General features: G+C 38.2%; 1 protein-coding gene across 1 annotated transcript in view; it reads right to left on the reverse strand.

The window, feature by feature from the left end:
- The window catches only part of LOC116820512 (putative ATP-dependent DNA helicase HFM1), an 83,627-nt gene extending 71,413 nt beyond the window's left edge, over nucleotides 1–12,214 (reverse strand). The window contains exons 1-6 of the mRNA XM_075067786.1: nucleotides 11,971–12,214; nucleotides 9,444–9,545; nucleotides 8,908–9,023; nucleotides 5,373–5,432; nucleotides 2,750–2,797; nucleotides 1,116–1,186 (exon numbers count right to left, since the gene is read on the reverse strand). Coding sequence (XP_074923887.1) covers nucleotides 1,116–1,186; nucleotides 2,750–2,797; nucleotides 5,373–5,432; nucleotides 8,908–9,023; nucleotides 9,444–9,514 — 366 coding nt within the window. The 5' untranslated portion in view covers nucleotides 9,515–9,545; nucleotides 11,971–12,214. The remainder of the gene's footprint in view (nucleotides 1–1,115; nucleotides 1,187–2,749; nucleotides 2,798–5,372; nucleotides 5,433–8,907; nucleotides 9,024–9,443; nucleotides 9,546–11,970) is intronic.
- Nucleotides 12,215–19,704: the final 7,490 nt, after the last annotated feature.

Below are 19,704 nucleotides of genomic sequence, written 5' to 3' on the forward strand. Positions count from 1 at the left end.
AATGGCATGGTGATGCACCTACACCTTAAGTGGAGCACCCACAGGGACAGCACTCTTCAGAAGAACTAGTGGAAGGTTGCATAAAAACCACTGACTTCAATCCAATGGGAGGACTGTATACAGATTAATGGCCACAAGCAAGGCTGATTTTCATGAAAGTTATAAGAAAATAAATTGTGCAATATATCTTGTAGGTACTCATTAGATAGACCCAGTATTAATTAACAGGGTTTCTTACTGAGCAATGGGGCATCTAACTAGTATGGATAAAACAGACATGCATTTCAAAAAGAAAAAAACCCAAAGAACCAGGGGAAAGAGATTGCAAATGTAAAAAGAATACCAATCCACATGATTTTAAAGGTTCACGTGTTAAGGCCCCAGGGAGTTTAAATGTAATATTAGTGTTTGCATGGGCAAAACAATCATATCAGCTTCTCTGTAGAAAATGTTAACTAATGGATATGAGGTTTGCATGGCCATCCCCTAAGGCCCCAATCCATTTTATAGCACATGCTTAAAATGCTTGCTGAATTGAGACTTAAATCTTTAAAACAAACCCCTCTGCTCATTTTAACCACAAGACTGCAACACCTGTAATAGTGTCTTCCTCTGCTGGAAGGACAATTGCTTCAACGTAGGGTCTTGAGGTTTGGAGAATAAAAAACGGAAAAATTGGAAAACCCTCAAGACTCCCTAAACGATGAAGAACCCTAGATGTATGATAAGAAAGTCTTTTCTAAAAAGACTAATAAATTCCCTGCAACATAACTGTGTTATTGACTTCACAAATTTTAATTTCAAAATTTGATTACATTTGTTCTGGAAAAAAAACATTTTTATGAGTCCACGTGTGAAATTGCTATGCAAATCACAATTTACAATAATAATATATTAAAAATGGATAAAGAAATTTAATCTTGGACCTTTCCAGATGAGCTACATTACTGTTCTGTTTACCTGCTCCTGAAATGTGTATTGCTGCAATACTCTGTACCTCACTAACAATTTATCAATAACACTTGTAAATAACAAAATGGCGCTTCAATTTATGTAACATATTTAATATATTAAATACTATTTGCAAACATAATTAAGAAATATTCTTTACTTACATCATCCAAAGCCTTGGACTGTATGTAGTTAAAATATGGGAATTCCTTGAAAATATTTCTAAACTGAGCAGCTTAAGATCATATTCAAATCATTCAGTTAAGAAAGTAAAACATATCTTTCTTTTCTTTTAACTGAAAATAGCTGCTTTATTAAAACCTAAATAAAGGATTTCCACTGATGTAAATATGTCAGGTGGTTCCTAAAATGTAACTCAAATGATTTGATGGTTTCAGTTCAATTCCTTGTGGACAGGAGTCCACTTTACAAAACTCCCACATCAGTAACTTTTAGGAATGTATTGTCAGTCTCAGGAGAGACTAAGAACTAAAAGAAAAATGAAATAATCCTTAGAAGTAGTCCCTCTGAAGAGAGATGTAAACTCTCTTTTACTCCACAAAACATGTATAGCAGGATGAAGCAGAGCATTCGCTGCCTGTGCATGCCTGCTCTGTGAAGAGAGAGAGCAAGAGCACAGTTCAGATTCAAAAGCATTAAACTGAAGAACATTTTTTAAAAACAAGGTTTCAAAACCTCTACTTCACATTTATTTTTTAAAAATACATAAACATAAATGAATGTCATGCTGTTTTCTTCATTCTGTATACGTAGCTTTATGCTTCTTTACTTTTCTCCACAAAACACGTATGTACACACACACACACACGAGATGTTGCCCAGAAAAGCCAAGGGGGGGGTGGGGAGAGAATTCTCCTTTGTTCTCAGTGAGAGTTGTGGGTGGGAGTGCAAGGACACATAGGTACTGGCCAATTAAAAAATATACAGATGTAGTGGGGTTCAAATACAGTTTCTTAAAACTAACAGCAATTTTAAATACTTTTGCTCTACTCTGATTAGTATATACAGCACTGGTGTTGTTGTTGTGTATTTTCAAACAACAAAAAATAACAGGTTTAGTTTTTTTTTTTAATATTGCTTTTATTCTGAGAACTAGTTGAAGGAAAATACCAAAGAAAAGGAAACACTGATCAGTAAGTAAGAGTAATCAAAGAGAGTAAAGAAGAGTATGTAATGCTGATGGAGTGTTTAGGAAAATAAGGGCCAAGATTTAAAAAAAAAGTACCTAAAGTTATGTAACAACCTGCTTATAAAAGAGCTCAATGTCCAGCAGCTTTCACTTACATCAATAGATTCACTGACACCTCAGTGCTTTTGAAGTCTGGACACTTAGTTGCCTAAATATGGATTTGAGAATCCTAATTTTAGGCACCCATTTTTGAAAACGTTTAGCCTGGGAGTGTGTCAGAGCATTAGAAAATAAATATTAAAGAACCAAAGATGGCAAAAGTGAAACATATCCATATGCTAATTCACTTCAGCTTTATTTGAAGAAGTTTTATATTTTAATTTGGTAAGTACCTGTACTTTATACTGATATTTTTAATGCATCATTTTTATGAACAAATATGAGTGCATGATCTAAGAATAAATTGCTTAGGCAGTGAATGATTAATTATCATTCCATTGTCCTATTTTCAGTATGTTTTAGAGGTACCAAGCATAAAGAATATTTTACCCTTTGACTTCCAGATTCTGTTGGGAATCAAAAGTAATACTGTAAAATACATGTTTTTTTGTTTTAGATGTAAACCAACTACAGTCAGTAAAAGGATACGGATTTCCGTAACAGCCCTCAAAACCCCCAAATCTTTTTTTACAGTTCCTAAAGAAACAAAAACAGATTTATAAAAACTGATATGGTTTTCTACCAATAACCTTTAAACATTATTTTTCTTATATATGCACCTTTTGGAGAGTTACAGGCTTGTAACTGGGCATAGGGTGATATGGGAGGATTTGACAGCTGGGAGGGAGAGATCATGGGCTTGTCACTAGGAGGGATTTGTACAGGTTTCCACAGCTTGTGAGTAACAGGAAGGTCACATACTTGTCATGGAGGGTTTAGCAGTAGGGAGACGGGTTAGTCACTTGTTACTGTAAGGGGTACTTGAATATGCATTCCCCTTAACATCGTTTATTAATTACAGCTCATTTTGTGTCTTTGCTTTGTGAATTTGTCATTCCTATCACATTATAGTGAACTCTGTTATTTCTTTTGTGCATTTTTATATGATTTCCTTTTAATTTACAGGCCTTTAAAAATGTCCCTGATGCAATCACAATAGGACATTGATTTATTTTCCTAGGTTTCCTTTACATAAGGATTTAACCTTTTACTATGTCTTGAGCATTATGCCCTTCTGAAACTTTCAACTATCCTACATCTCACAACCCCTGGAGGGGTCAGGATCCAGCCCCCCAGCTTGAGAACCCCTGCTTTAGAGCCTACAAGTCCACTCAGTCCTGCTTCTTGTTCAGCCAATCATTAAACAACTCTGTTTACATTTACGGGAGATAATGCTGTCCACTTCTTATTTACAACATCACTAGAAACTGAGAACAGGCGTTTGCATTGGTCTTTTGTAGCTGGCATTGCAAGGTATTTACGTGCTAGATATGCTAAACATTTGTATGCTCCTTCATGCTTCGCCCACCATTCCATGCTGATGACGCTCATTAAAAAAATGTGTTAATTAAATTTGTGACTGAACTCCTTGGGGGAGAACTCTATGTCTCTGGCTGTGTTTTACCTGCATTTTGCCATATATTTCATGTTATAGTAGTCTCAGATGATGACTCAGTATATTGTTCATTTTAAGAACACTTTTGCTGCAGATTTGACAAAACGCAAAGAAAGCACCAATGTGAGATTTCTAAAGACAGCTTCTGCACTCCATGCAAGGTTTAAGAATATGAAGCGCCTTCCAAAATCTGAGATGGATGAGGTGTGGAGCATGTTTTCAGAAGTCTTAAAAGAGCAACACCCCGATGCAGAAACTACAGAACCCAGACCACCAGAAAAGAAAATCCAACCTTCTGCTGGAGGCATCTGACTCAGAGGATGAAAATGAACATGCATCAGTACACATTGCTTAGGACTGTTATCAAGCAGAATTTGTCACCAGCATGGACGCATATCCTCTAGAATGGTGGTTGAAGAATGAAGGGACATATGAATCTTTAGCGCATCTAGCACATAAATATCTTGAGACGCCGGTTACAACAGTGCCATGCGAATGGCTGTTCTCACTTTCAGGTGGACTTGTAAGTTCTAAAGTTTTACATTGTTTTATTTTTGAATGCAGTTATTTTTTGTACATAATTCTACATTTGTAAGTTCAACCACCATGATAAAGAGATGGCACTACAGTATTTGTATAAGGTGAATTGAAAAATACTATTTCTTTTGGTTTTTACAGTAAATATTTGTAATAAAAATAAAGTGAGCACTGTACACTTCGTATTCTGTGTTGTAACTGAAATCAATATTTGAAAATGTAGAAAACTTCAAATATTTAAATAAATGGTATTCCATTATTGTTTGTGCGATTAATCACAATTAATTTTTTTAATCACTTGACAGCCCTACTATCAATATAATTTTTAATTATGATTTGTATTTCAGTAACAACCAGTGTGCCAGGCATTGTCTACACACAGAGAAAAACAGTTCTTTCCCCGAAAAACTCAATCTAAAACTGAAAGTATTTTTAAAAGATATTAGTTTACTGATTTTAAAAAGCCAATAAAAAATCATAAAATCTACAAGGCTAACATTTTATTATTTTACCAAAATGCTTTGTCACACTACTTTCTCCTGCTCCCTTTTCACTGTTATTTTTCTTTGTAAAGCCCAATCCACTGAGGTACTGAGTCATGTCCACAAGTTATTCAGCAGCCAACATTCAATTTGTTGATTTCAATTGAAGATGAAAGCATATACCACCTCAAAGAACCAGGCTTTTGAAATGCAAACTCTTTGGGACAAAGACAACACGTGATTTTCAAAAGCGCTTAAGTGACTTAAGAGCAAAAGTTTCACTGACTACACTAAGGAGCTTTTTAAAGTCCCACCCCTTTGTCTTCATATATTTGCCTGTGAAGCACCTAGTATGCTACTGTTACTGTACAAATAAGAGTCCCTCATTATTATAAGTCCTTGTGTCGTTTGTGGTTTAGGAGAACTTAGTTAATCCCTTCTTCCTGATTTGGTGGTCTACATCTAACCTTCACCATCTGTTCATTACTTCATCTTACCAAATATTTTTAACATTTATTGTACATATCCTGAATTCCTCTTCATCTGAGAGCATGAGTATACATTATTAATACAGATATCACATCAAGAGTGTAGTAAATATTTTTTCTGAAATATTACAAAGAATAATTATAATTACCTTCCATGCCAAAAGTCTTTGAAGCATCAAGAAATGACTGTACTTTAACTTCTTTTCCATCTTCAGAAGTGAAAAAACATCATTTACAATAAAATCTGATTATTGAGGTATCTACATACTATGATTATTTTTCCATAACACTTTTTTCATCTTTTACATTTAATTGTATTATAATAAATGTCAACTTCCTTCTTCAGAGTGAAACGGTCTTTGTAATTATATTTTTTATATATCATAATCAGTTGTTTTAAATAAGCTTCAAAAGTCTCAATTGGAGATTTCATATATTTTATTACAGTTTTCCTAATATTTTTAATACACTTTTTTGATAATACAATGTATTGTTTTGTTTGTACAGACACAAATACTAGGAAACAAAATCTTTTCTTCTCATGAGCATATCTAAGTTTGCTTGATTCAACTGAAATATGTCTACCTAGAAAGTAGTCCTCTTTTCTAGATAGATTTTTAAGAACTCAATCACAATGAACAGGCTACCAATCCCATCTATCCACCCATGCAAAATAAATATTGGATCCTAATGCTAGATTGCCACTTACTGCACAGAAGAAAGTGAAATTTAAAGACCTGAAGACTGAACAAGAAAGAGGAATTGTTTATATGTATGACCTCTCCTCTTAGGCAGCAATGAAGCTGCATGAAGGGCTGTTTTTCCTTATCTTCCAATTGACTTTCAATTTCATACAGCAATAAACAAGTTAGTGCTACATTCACCTAGGGGTGTTTGTATTAGCCAGTAATTTCCTTAAAATAACAAAATCAACTCCGTGCTTAACTTTCTTGTTGAAGGGTTGAGCTCAGGGCAAATTTAATTAAGGCACTGAAATACTGCCAGGAGGAAATATCTGTTTTTAATTACACGCAAAAGAATAATAGCGATAGTGCCTGGAGCTCTATTAAGTACTTTCATTTCAAGGATCAAAAACTCAGTCTTTGACAAATGTATCTAAAATAATAATATGATTCTGATAGTTGATGAATTATGATAATTGACTAGAAACACATACCTTTTTTTGAATGTTGAGCTGATACTTTCATCATCACCATCTTCTTGAAAGTTAATTAATATTTTATTTTCTGAAATATTTCTACCAGGTTTTTGACAAGCCCTGATTTCATTTTTTATCTTTATTGTGGTCAGAACAGGGAAAAGAGGAAACCATTTCCAGACTTTCATGTTGCAAATGACTTATCTCGCTCTCCTAAACTTAACCTTAGTACTTGCTTTTTAGAAGTCATGTCAAAATGGACAGATACTGATGATTTACCATTTGGTTCTTCAACAGCCCTCTTAAAACATGGTACAAACTTCTGCCTCTCTGTCTCATCTATAAAAGCCAACACATTATTCCCTACATAATATTCAGTCAGTGCATTAAATCTCTGCATAAAAGAGGACCGCGTTCACAGATATTGTCTGTATGGACGGTGCTATTTTCTTTCAATCCAGATGTATCACATCATCATGTTGTCAATCAAAAACTTAAAAATACTGGGCTACTTGCTACACTCTGCTACATAAAACAGAGAGGAACAAAATGGAGCAGAAAACTCAAAACTACATGGCGGGTGGAAGACAGACTTCCCCTGGTCACAAAGATCTTTCAAGCCCCATACAGAAGAATCTTCCAGATCTAGAGGAATCAGACATTACCTTCTCACTGCAAAAAACTGAACACACATATGAAAGATGCCAGGCTATTGCAGGAGATATACAAACTGTAATTTAGTAATATGATTGGCGTGAGTCACAGGTGGGAACAAGTGTGAATGCACTGGGCTTCTACACAGACAGCCTTGGAGACAGCCTTGGCTTTTCTAGCTATCCCAAGTATGTACAGATTCTGATCACCCCAATGATCCAAAAGTACAGATCCACTTCTGTCAACTTGTTCCCTCTTGCAAAACAATTAGGAGGAAACGCCAGGATTGGGATCTCGTGGTGTTTCATATCCCCCGTTAGGTTTTTCCTGCACAGGGACCAATTCAGCCTATGATCTTTGCCAGCATTGCTTTTAAAGAATAGAAGGGAGTTACCTCACAAGTGGAGAACCAGTGTTGACAGGACCAAGGGGGAGGGATACCTCAGTGGTTTGAGCATTAGCCTGCTAAACCAAGGGTTGTGAGCTCAATACTTGAGGGGCCCATTTAAGGATCTGGGGCAAGAACATGTCTGAGGACTGGTCCTGCTTTGAGCAGGGTGTTGGACTAGATGACCTCCTGAGATCCCTTCCAACCCTGATATTCTATGATAATACAATCAGAGTGGATGTAGTTCATTCTCAACAATTGATGAGGAGGTGTCAACTCCAGGAGGGGAAAAAGTTGCTTCTATAGTGAGCCAGTCAAGCCCAAATTAGTGGTGTTAAATTTGCAAATAATTTTAGTTCTGTAGTTTCTCTTTGAAGTCTGTTTCTGAAGTTTTTTCATTCAACTCTGGCTACTTTTAAATCTGTAATAAAACGTCCAGGAAGATTGAAGTATTCTCCTACTGGCTTTTGTATGTTACCATTCCTGATGTCCAATTTGTGTCCCTTCATTCTTTATGTAGAGACTGTCAGGTTTGGCCAATGTATATGGCAGAGGGGCACTGCTGGCACATATCACATTGGTAGATGTGCAGGTGAATGAGTCCCTGATGGTGTGGCTGATGTGGTTGGGTCCTCTGACGGTGTCACTAGAGTAGATTTGGGGACAGAGTAAGCAAGGTGGTTTGTTACAGGAATTGGTTCTTTGGTTACTGTTTCTGTGGTGCGGTGTGTAGTTGCTGGTGAGTATTTGCTTCACGTTGGGAGGCTGTCTGTAAGCAAGGACTGGCCTGCTTCCTAAGGTCTGGGAGAGTGAGGAATCATTTTCTGGGATAGGTTCACAATTTCTTACCCACGAAAGCTTATGCTCAAATAAATCTGTTAGGGTTTGGCTACACTTGCAAGTTACAGCGCAATAAAGGAGCCCCGGGTGCACGAGTTCACTACCCAAACACACTGGCAAGGCACGTAGAACGCTCAGACTCTGCGGCCACAGTGCTGCTGGTACTCCACCTCAGCACGTAGAATGTTTGCTGCGCCCCCGCTGGAGCACTGCCAGTGTGAACGGGGTGTTGCATTACTGCGCTCTGATCGGCCTCCGGAAACATCCCATAATCCCCTTAAGTCAATGTTTTCCAAACTTGGGACATTGCTTGCGTAGGGAAAGCCCCTGGCGGGCTAGCCCGGTTTGTTTACCTGTCCCGTCCGTAGGTCTGGCCGATCACAGCTCCCACTGGCCACAGTTCGCTGCTCCAGGCCAATGGGAGCTGCTGGAAGCGGCAGCCAGTATGTCCCTCGGCCCGCGCCACTTCCTGGAACTCAGAGAGGACATGCCTGGTTTTCACTCCCTTTGCACCACCAGAGCAACACAAAGAGTACACTCATCCCTCAGAATCCGAGCTATTACTTTTCTAAATTACATGTCTATAATACTTCACATGAGCACCAGTGTATTTCATATTAAAAATGAATGTCAAACATTTTACCTAGACAGTTATTTTTTCCCAATTCCTTCTGTAACTCCTGAGTGGCTGGAATTCCAGTAACAGATGGAGCAGGTGCAAGATACCAATTTTTTGGCTCTTCATGTTCTAAATATCTGCTTATAACACAGGTACATGAGATAAAAGTATTCCTTAACCATTTCTCACCAAATTTATGTTAACATTATTAATTATAAGTACTATATTGATTGTTCCTTCCCCTATAATTAATCATTTTGTAAAGAAGTCATAGTAAATTTAAGACATAAAACATCTGTTAGTTCATGTCTTAGAAGTATATACTGAATACAGTATAAACACAGGCACAAAGTAACATTGTTCAGTGTACTTTAACCAATATTACAGAATATCATGTGTTCCCAGTCTGGGACTAACAACCCTCATAAGCATCACACCTCCCCCCTTTATTTACAGCTAGAGGGGGAAGGGGAAATTTCAAAACTTTTTTCTGTTGCAACATGAGGTCAAGATATTGAAAAGGCTGAGAATTAGTAAAGTATATAATTCAACAAACTTACTTTTGATTGGCATCTGATCTTTCAAAAAACAAATTATCCAATGAAAAGACAGTGGCTGTAGGTTTCAGCATTGCTCAAGATCAGACATGAATTCTCATTACACTGTAAAACATAGCACAAGATTGTGCTGTATATACATACATGCAAAGAACAAAGAAAGCTTTCTAACCAAATAAAATGCGTGTGCTTATAAACGTGCATATATATATCTCCACACACTTTTTTTTTTTTTGCATCTCTAGGTTATTATCCTTGCTTCAAAATATAGGTTCTTATGCATGAACAGAAAACAACCAATTTCTTCACAAAATTTCAAGATTATCATCAGTAAAGCTATGTGCACAATCCTCTAAACACTCATGCATGTTTGTAAAGTTAAGCATGTACTAAACATTTTCAGGATCAAGGCCTAAATCTGCCTCTTTATCTAGTGATAAAAAAACCTGAATTTTCACCAGAAACCCATTGTAGTTTCTTACAGATTTAAGTATTTGATTTTCTAAAACAACTGCTTAGCTCATCTTTTCCAATGAAATAGAAAAATGATGTACAGGTACAACTTTAAACACTTTTTACATAACCACAATATCACCTTTGAAAAACAGAAAAGATGAAGCTGAGGAGGGGAAAGTTTGTGTTAAAATGTTTTATTTCAGAAAATAATTTTTATATATATTCAATGGATTATAGTTTTATTTTATATTTTTTCTTGCAGTATCTTCTTTCATTCTGACTACAAAGAGCCCTCTCCTTTTGTTGGACCTGATTCTGCCACCTCTTAAAAAAAAATACCAAATAGACTATTCACAGTTATTTAAATAATGTAATTATTTTAATTTACGAGCAGGTCAGAAATCTTTCTACATAGGCCCATATTACTTAGTTGCAAATTGGACTGTGGGCCCAATCCCCAGGTCCTTAAAAGGTTTTGCCTGCAGGATCAGGATTATAGGATGAACTGTATGTTATCTAACACATATACTAGTTTTGAAACTTTATATACTAAATAAGAATGTTTTTCCTTCAGTTCTTTGCCCAGGTAAAGTTTCCTTCAGTTTTCTTTGCCCTATATTATAATAAATCTAAGTTTAAAAGAATTTACTAGACCCAAATTTGATATGTACTTCAAAGAATGTCAATTAGCTTCGACACAAAACTTAAGTTCTGTTACTAAAACAATAAAGTTTTATATTCACAATTGCTTTCACAGGTTAGAATCACAGACCCAGGATTTTACCCTGTTCTGATAGTTTAACTTAACTACTGTGAGGAGGCCCAGTGAAATATTTGGGACCTAAGTTAAGAAAGACACCAGAGCGTCTAATGTGGCAGGTGTGCCTTTGGGCAGCTAAAGGAACACACAAAAGGGGCCAGCCAAAAGATTCCCTCTGTCAAACACTACTCCGAGAGGGGGAAAATTATGGGACTTAATAACATACCAAACATCCAAAGAGCAAGCCAGGACAGATGGTAAAGCCCTTCTATACCCTAAGTAACATATGATGCTTCAAAAGGATTCAGATTCATGGTAGTAAAACCATGAGTGTTCACAGAATTGGAGATCAAAACTGTACATAAATATGTTCATGTTTTAAGGCTGTTTTACAATTTGATTTTTCAAGTCAGATTCAGCTATACATATGGATTCAGATTTACATTTAAGATGAATGCTTCTGGTAAGCTTACAATTCAACTGTAAATATCCTGCAAAGACCTTTAGATCCACCAAAAAGTTCTCTCAAATGTTTTAAAATGTTGTATTTCAGAAAATAATGTTAATGTATCTTCAGTGGAGTTCCAGATCCAAAGCCTGCTGTGTAGTTCAAAAGCTTGTCTCTCTCACCAACAGAAATTGGTCCAACAAAAGATATTATCTAACATATCTTCTCAGCGTTGTCGCTTGTTTTCAGAACTGTTTCTTTCTCCTAATACACACCAAAGCTTTTTAAAAACATTAAACTACGAACTGCTGTAAGCTTTCCCTTTTTCTTTTTTAAACACACACACGTTTTTCTGTTAGGCTTAGTCTATGACCGTCAAGGAAACTCCCTAGTGCCGCTTCAAGAACAGGGCTTAGCCTCAATTTGTCTGAGGTGCTAAATTTCCCTTATCAGCAAAGACAGGGATTTAGGAGTAATCATTCCCCTTGCCATCCCAGCTCTGTACAGGCAAGACCAGATACTCATTTTGGCTCTGCCAATGGTGCAGCATGACACAGCTTAGCATCCACCTCCTTTATTATTGAGCTAACGGGGCATTTCCAACATGGCTTCCCCTGAGCACTGTACAGCCTTACATGTAAACCAGGGGTTCTCAAACTGGGCCTGGGGTGGGACAAAAGTATTCAGGTTTCTGTGCGTAGAAAGTTGGCAACTCTAATCACCAGTACAAAAGTTTGACAACCACCAGTGTAAACCCTCCAAAGCAGCATGAGGAGGAGGGCACTCACTCCACCCTCCCCTGGCAGTCAACCCTCACACACCACACCCTGCAGAGTTCCACCGCCCCCTGCATATGCGATGCCTGCCACTGACTGCGAGAGCCTCGTCTGCCTGCAAGAGCTGGGGGCCCTGGTATTTTAACAAAGCGGTCACCAGAGTCCTTGGGCTACAGAGCTGCCGGGCCCCATCGCCACAGATGCAGCCACCCCTCCCGAGGCCCAGGAGAGCCCACGGGTGAGAAGCCTTTGCATGAAGCTGCTCTCTCTCCTTCAGGACTCTGGAGACGTCACTCCGGCCACTCCCTGACCCCGAGTCAGGAGGGGAGGCGAATCATACCTCGTCCGGCCGCTTCTCCCGCCACCACACAAAATGGCGTCAACTGAGGCAAGGACAGAGCGCGCGAACGCCCGGAAGAAGGCTCACGGAGAGCGCTGATCGATCGATCGATCGATCGATCGCACTCCCCTCTCGGGCTCACAAACCAGCCAACCTGACCGAATGATCGATTGATGAGCTCGCCCCCGTCAGTGATCTATCGGCCTCAGAGCTTCCGGCGCTGGCGCCTGACTGCGCTGGGGCGGTTCTGCTCTGGCTCGTGCCTGAATTTCGCCTCGGCAGATCCCGGTCAGGGATCATGCCTTGTGCCACCTTTACAACCACTCTCTTTCGAGAGGGAGAAGGGGGTGATTAGGAGGATGCCCCTAAAATTGCGGCACCCCCCCCAGAGGAATGGAGGGTGGGTCTTCTTTCCCGCTGCTTCTGCCAGCAGAGGGGGTGGGCTTGGCAGCTTTGGTGGTGAGTTGCTTCCTGCGACCCGCCTCTGGGTCTGCAGGGGGAACTTGTTTCTCTCTGTCAGGCAGCTAGAGGTGTAGGGTGGAAGTTGCAGAACTTACATGGGATGTGAGGATCCTCCTGGAACCGGGCCCCATGCCGCCAGAGGAGATTTGGGCACCAGTTGCATCCTCTCTACTCCTGCTAGAAGGGGCAGATGCCTAGAGTTGTTTCCTTCTCATGACCACTTCATGAAGGAGGCAGAGATAAATGGTGGCTTCTTATTTCCTCCTTTCAGAGGTTGAGGATAAATAGATTGGCAGGCTTGGGGACTGCAGAACTTGTATAGGTTTCAGGGGCATCTAGAGCATCAGTAGGTAGGGGGCAGAGGGGTTTTTTTTGTACCTTTGTATAGTAGAGGAGATCATCTGATGGAGCCCATGGCAAAGCTCTCATGGCCCAGGTGGCAAAGCTGTCTCAACAGCAGGCCTCCCTTATTGCATCCCTTTCTATCAGAAATGAGAATGGCCATCAATCAGAACATCTTAAGGGCAAAATGTAAAAAAAAAAAAAATCGCTTTGTAAATCCTTCACACAAGTTCAATGCCGTAGAAATTACCCAGAAGTATGTCACAGAAGAGAAAAAAAAAGAAATATACACATAAATTGTGCTAACTGAAATAAGAGGGAGAAGTAAAGTCAGGACCAAATTCTGCTTACTGTTACACATCTGTGAATTTGGAGTAACTCCTTTGGTGTCAGTAGATTTAGAGATTTTCTACACAGGGAGTTATTCAGAAACAGGTTATTCTTGAACAACTCCATTTGTAGACAAGCCCTTTTTACAGTGGGGTTCATGAAAGCAGAATTTAGCCCAGCAATTTTCATACTGAATGTTTGCATTAGCAAAAGAATTTCTAGACACAGTAATAGCTGCACTAGAAAAAGACTGATAGATAATCAGCGGTTTTCAAACTGGGGGTTCGGACCCCAAAGAAGGTCACGACCTCCTTTGAATGGGGGCTGGCTTAGATTTGCTGAAGCCTGAGCCCCAGTGGCCAGGGCTGCAGCCCTGTGTGGCAAGGCTCAAATTGCAGGCCCACTGCATGGGGCTGAAGCCCTTGAGCTTCAACTTTGCCCCCCCCTTGCCCAGAAGAGCAATGAGGCTTGGGCTTTGGCCCCTCCACCAGGGACAGTGGGGCTTGGGCATGCTCAGGCTTCGGTCCCCCCTCTTGGGGTCGTGAAGTAATTTTTGTTGTCAGAAGAGGGTCGCAATGCAATGAAGTTTGAGAACCCCTGGATTAGATTAATTAGGTTAATCTGTAGAATATCTCTGGGAGATGTGTGCAAAGATCTGCAACATTTTCATTTAATCCTGGAATGGATTGATTTATTTATTGCTGCTGCTGAGCTTGAACAGAACATCAACCTCTGAATCCTTTATTAAAAAGGAAGTGATATCAGGTGAAATATTTTGAATTGCAAAAGTTGGGGGGGGTTCCATATAAAACATTGTAGATTGCAGTTGTCTCACTATTAAAGCCTTACTTTTGAAACTTAAAATTAATTAATTGCTATACTGTCTCAGGCAGACTAAATTTTAAACTGGTTCAAAGCTTTATGACATCCAAGAAATAATATATTATAGAGGGAACTACTGTAAATATGTATTTTCTCATAAATAGATGAAAAAGAGATGATTTTATCAAATACTGATTTATGATTTTTCCATAATTGCTTTTTTTATATAAATAAACCAACTTTTTGGTTCTCCTTTCTTGAAAATATTCTTTAATGTTTTACTTTCTATTCCAAAGACTTAGAATTGTGTTTATATAATTGAAGTATGTCCTCAGATACTGTACAGGATTAGGTCATTATAAAAACATACAGTGAAGGTTATACTCACTCTTCCACTTATGTGTATATGTTTCTAAATTATCACCATCACAGAAACTTCTGACCTGAACAGACTCAGAGTATCAAAAGTATGTTATGTGAAATTATGCCAAAACCCACCCCATGTATTCACAATCTCTAGTTCACCTCCATCTAAGTACTGGGCAGGCAGCCAGAGGTAAGGTGTAAACTCAGTCATATTTCCGATTCCAGTACGATATTTGTAATCCTTCCTTGCCAGTGCAGAATAAAATAAAAGATTTCATGGTAAACTACTTACAATCCAGTCACAATTTATAGTGAATCATTTGTCTGAAATCAAATTAGGAAACTATAACCACTGTGCACTAATCTGTCTAAATATAAAGAGGAAAAAAGTTTCAGAGTGTCCATTTTATGTATGTAATGCATTTTGATTCCAGAAAGCATTTTTCCTTTTTACTATTAGAAAGCGCCTTCTCCAGTTCTTGTGGCCTCAGGCAAGTTTCCATCTTAGTTTGCAACATCTGCTTTTAGCTGACCAGACTTTAAAGTTTAAAGCAACAATACAAACAGATCATTTTTAAAGCTTTTTTTTTTAGATTTCTTTCCCTAGGTGGCATCTCCCCCAACGCACACACATACAAATCACATAAAATATATAGCAAAGCAGCCTCTCAACAGCTCTGAGACAGTTTAATTTTTGATTTCCCCCAAGCCTAACATCTGATCTGCCATATGCTTTGAGTCTTTCCAGCTCATAGAGATCACATACTAAGTCACAAACCTGCATGTTTTGGAAATGTGACTAGAAACTCACAAACATCAAAATGCCATGGGTCAGTGATCCACATAACAATAGAATAACACATGTCCCTACCAAATGCAAATCTGTTAAAACTTTAGAAATTCTGTGAAAGTTACTAATTGAGCAAAGCTGCACAAGCAGTTTTTAGATCAGAAAAATCTCAAGACTGAACTAGGCTGAGAGATACAGGTGTGATATTACTTGCTCCCTCAGTCTCCTTTGCTCAGCCTTTTCTATGATTTCAGTGAAATAAGAAAAACATTAAGCTCTAAAATGAATTGCCACTGCCACTGGAAATTACTATATAGCATTAGATGGACTTAAACCTGTAAAATATTAAAAACAAAGTGATATATACTGCATGGTTGAGACTTTGGTTATTGATCCAATCATTTGCAGAAACAACAGACTCAAGGACTTCCAAGATGTTTACAGTGGTCTATAATTTTTTCAATCAAATTCTAAAAGAAATAAAAATAAGGCATATGTTCATCTGATAACAGACTTGGGGAAAGGGAAGTGTGGTAGAGTTCTTCCCATTTTCTCATTTTGCCTAGCATCATGTGCCCTGGGCCTGATGTTGTACCAATATTGTAAACACTTAAACACAAGAGTACCTTTACGCATGCACGTAGTCCAGCTGAAGTTACTCACATGCATGTTTGCAGGGTGGGGCCTTAAGAGGGCTAAATACAGCTCCCTCTGGAGCCTATTAATTCAGCTCTGTCAGCCAGAGCAAATCTCCCAGGAATGATGCAAGATACTGTCCTCCAGGAGCTGAGGAAGAACACTGTTTCTGCAGTGTTCATAATCCACTTTAGCCAGGAAGTTCAGGTCCTGAACTCTGATTTCTATATAGCTGGACCAAAATAAATATTTTAATTAATTTATGCTCTCTTTTTCATGATGGGAGAATTCCTATTTTCTATAATTCTTTATCTGTACCTATTTTGTTTCCTTTTTCAGTTTCTCATCTATCCTCTGTCTCTTTTGGGACAGTGTTCTTTCTTTTGAGTGCTTCAACCACAGAATAATCTCCAAGTAGCCTCTGCTCATTTGATGCAATGATTTCCATAAAACAAAAAACAATGCTATAATTATGTAATAATGTTTAATATTAACGTCCTACCTGAAATTCACAAAGCAATAACATCTATGTTCAAGCTAAAACTCCATCCTTACCATATGTCATCACGCCTGAATATTGTGATACACTCAGTATTTAGAGATATCTGTAATTCTGTACCTAGACTATATGGGGCATACCGATAATATATTTTTAGCCTTAACATCCTTTGTACATATCAATCAGAAGCCCTTTTGACAAAATGAGATATATGCAAAATGGGATTGCATGAAGTATATGTGATGGCAGTATTGTTCTTTAGGGGTATATTTTCAGCACAAAGTGCAAGCCATGCCACACCATTCCATTAATTAGCAGTAAATCAGTTTGCATAGTTACAGCTACAACCACCATAATGGAAAATTTACCCAGTAGTTATCTAAATATATTTTGCTTTAATTTTTCCACACTTTTTTTTAAGCGAAGGATATTTCATTGAGGTCAGATCTCAGGGAAAGCCTTTGAAAGACCCCAGTAAAACCAAGAGTTGTTTAATATATTAAACATAATTTTGTCTGCTAGATTCTTATCTACATCCTATAATGGTGTTCATGGCTGACACGTAGATTCCAGGTGCTATGATAGCTCATGCACCTTAACAAAGCTTTTCTTGTAAATATTATTTTCTGTTTTGGATTAGCAACTATAATAATGTTATTGAAGCATTGGGATTATTTTGAAATCTTCAACATTTTTTAAAAAGTTAATTTCTATTTCAAGTTTTATTTGTAAATTTATTACAAAGTATGCAGAATTAGCATAGATTTATGCAGAATTTTTCTCTATAATTTTTTTAATTATGGAGAATTCCAACATTGATAATGAACATTAAGTACTTTTAAAGACACCAGCCCTACAATGAGGTCTGTGCAGGTGCTGGGACATAAGTTATTATACCATCTTGTTGCAATGTGCATCTATTTATAATTTCCTTCCAAATTATTTCTCTGGGCGAAAATACCCTCTTATCGCAACCTGTCTCAACTCTACTTATCATCTCTCATTCACTGTCAAGTTAGACTCCCACCTCCGATTGGCTCATGATGTCAAGCTCTATTGACCATTTCTTATATTATCAAATATACACCTTTTTTACTCATGGAGGGAACTCTGCATCAAAAAAAAAATAAAAATTCTGTACACAATATTGCAAAATTCTGCATATTTTGTTTTTCAGAATAGCACAATATAATCATGTCAGTTTCAATTATTTTCGTAATTTATTTCAAAACACCTGTCAACAAGTAAGTCTGTAACAATACAGTGTGCTGGTGTGCTGAGACCACTGCCTATCTTGCTGGCCAATATTGTCTCATTGTTCCTTGTTAGGGCAGGAACCATCTTTTTGTTTTGTTTTTATAGTGCCTACCATAATGGGTTCCTAGTCCATGACAATGGCTCCTAGGTGATATAGTACTCTAGATAATAGTAATAATACAAAATAATAATAATAAATGTTGTATAGCAATTTTGTCACATATTCAGGTTCAACTAACTCCTTAATTCAGTCCTAGCTTTCAAAGATCATGTTGAGTCTATGGGAACTGTGAAATTGTCACATAAGGTCCTAGAGCCTAGTCTTTCAAATGCTCACTTATATGAATATTCCTTAATTATGTCTTTAGTCCACTTAACTTCAAGAGCGTGAAAGATCAGGCTCCTACTTCCATTCGGTGCAGCACAAAGGAAGTACCATTTTGAAAAGTGAAAAATCAATAGAACAGGATAGAAAATGGAATCTTCAATGAAGGGAGTTTTTCTGGTACTGATGAAGCTGGAAACTGTATGGAAGAGATACGATTATAGAAACCTTAAAACCTCTGATGGATTTCACTGTGTTCAGATGACAAAATAAAATTTCTGAAGTTCTGAATTTACAGTCCTAAAATAAAATGAACTTTTACAATAGATTTTATCCTATGTAAGTAAATTTTAATTTAATTCACTTGCCACCTAAATTCATGATCAATATTGTTGAAAACTTCCTTTTAGTACTTTGGGAGGTAATGTTGTCTAGTGGTTAGAGCAGCAGGCTTGGAGTCAGGAGACCTGGCTTCTGTTCATGCCATAGTGTGACCTCCAGCAAGCTGCTTAGCCTCTATATGCATCAGTTCGTCCAGGTTTGGGGTTTTTTTTGTTTATTTGTTCGTTCGTTTGTTCTGTGGAGCGTCCATTTTCTTCAGGAGAAGATTAAAGCAAACCTTTTAACTCTTGTTCTCCTTCAGATATCTATCAGTCCCCAATTTGTTCTGGAAATGAACACCAGTCTGATAAATTCTAGAGAAACATCTCCTAGCCAATGACCCTCTTTCTCCTAAGGCCCCATCCCAAAGGGGCCTCTATTTTAAAACAGTACCAAACGTGGTTTGCTTACCTAGTATTGTAGGGTAGAACATGGTTTCTAAACTTTGTATAAACATGGTAGAACCTGTTTACATGGGCCATACAAACCATGTTTAAAGTGAGTTAGTCTGGTCCATGTTTAAACTGAATTTTACAAGAGTCCAGCTAACATGACTACGGTCCTACTAAATTCACGGCCATGAAAAATGCATCATGGACTGTGAAATCTAGTCTCCCACCATGAAATCTGGTCTTTTGTGTGCTCTTACCTTATACTATACAGATTTCACAGGGGAGACCAGCAAAATTTCTCAAATTGGGGGTTCTGACCCACAAGAGAGTTGCAGGAGGATCGCAAGGTTATTTTAGGGGGGCCACCCTTACTTCTGTGCTGCCTTCAGAGCTGGATGGCTGGAGAGTGGTGGCTGCTGACTGAAGGCCCAGCTCTGCAGGCAGCAGCTCAAAAATGAGAGTGGCAATGCCATGCCATGCCATCCTTACTTCTGTGCTGCTGCTGCTGGTGGTGGCTCTGCCTTCAGAGCTGGGCTCCCAGCCAGAAGCTGTTGCTCTCCAGCTGCCCAGATCTGAAGGCAACACTGCCTCCAGCAAGAGCACAGAAGGGTAGCAACCTCCCCTACAATAACTTTGCAACTACTCCCCCCACCCCCACAATTCCTTTTTGGATCAGGACCCCTACAATTACACCATGAAATTTCAGATTTAAATATCTGAAACATTAAATTTACAATTTTTAAAATCGTATGGCCATGAAATTGACTAAATGGACTGTAAATTTGGTAGGGCCCTAAATGTGACTAAAGGCCTAACGTAGCTAGTCCTAAAATCCACACTTATTCTAGAGACAATTCAGATGATTTTTAGACTCCTATTCAT

Source organism: Chelonoidis abingdonii, chromosome 7 (assembly GCF_003597395.2).
Source record: "Chelonoidis abingdonii isolate Lonesome George chromosome 7, CheloAbing_2.0, whole genome shotgun sequence".
NCBI classification, from domain to species: Eukaryota; Metazoa; Chordata; order Testudines; family Testudinidae; genus Chelonoidis; species Chelonoidis abingdonii.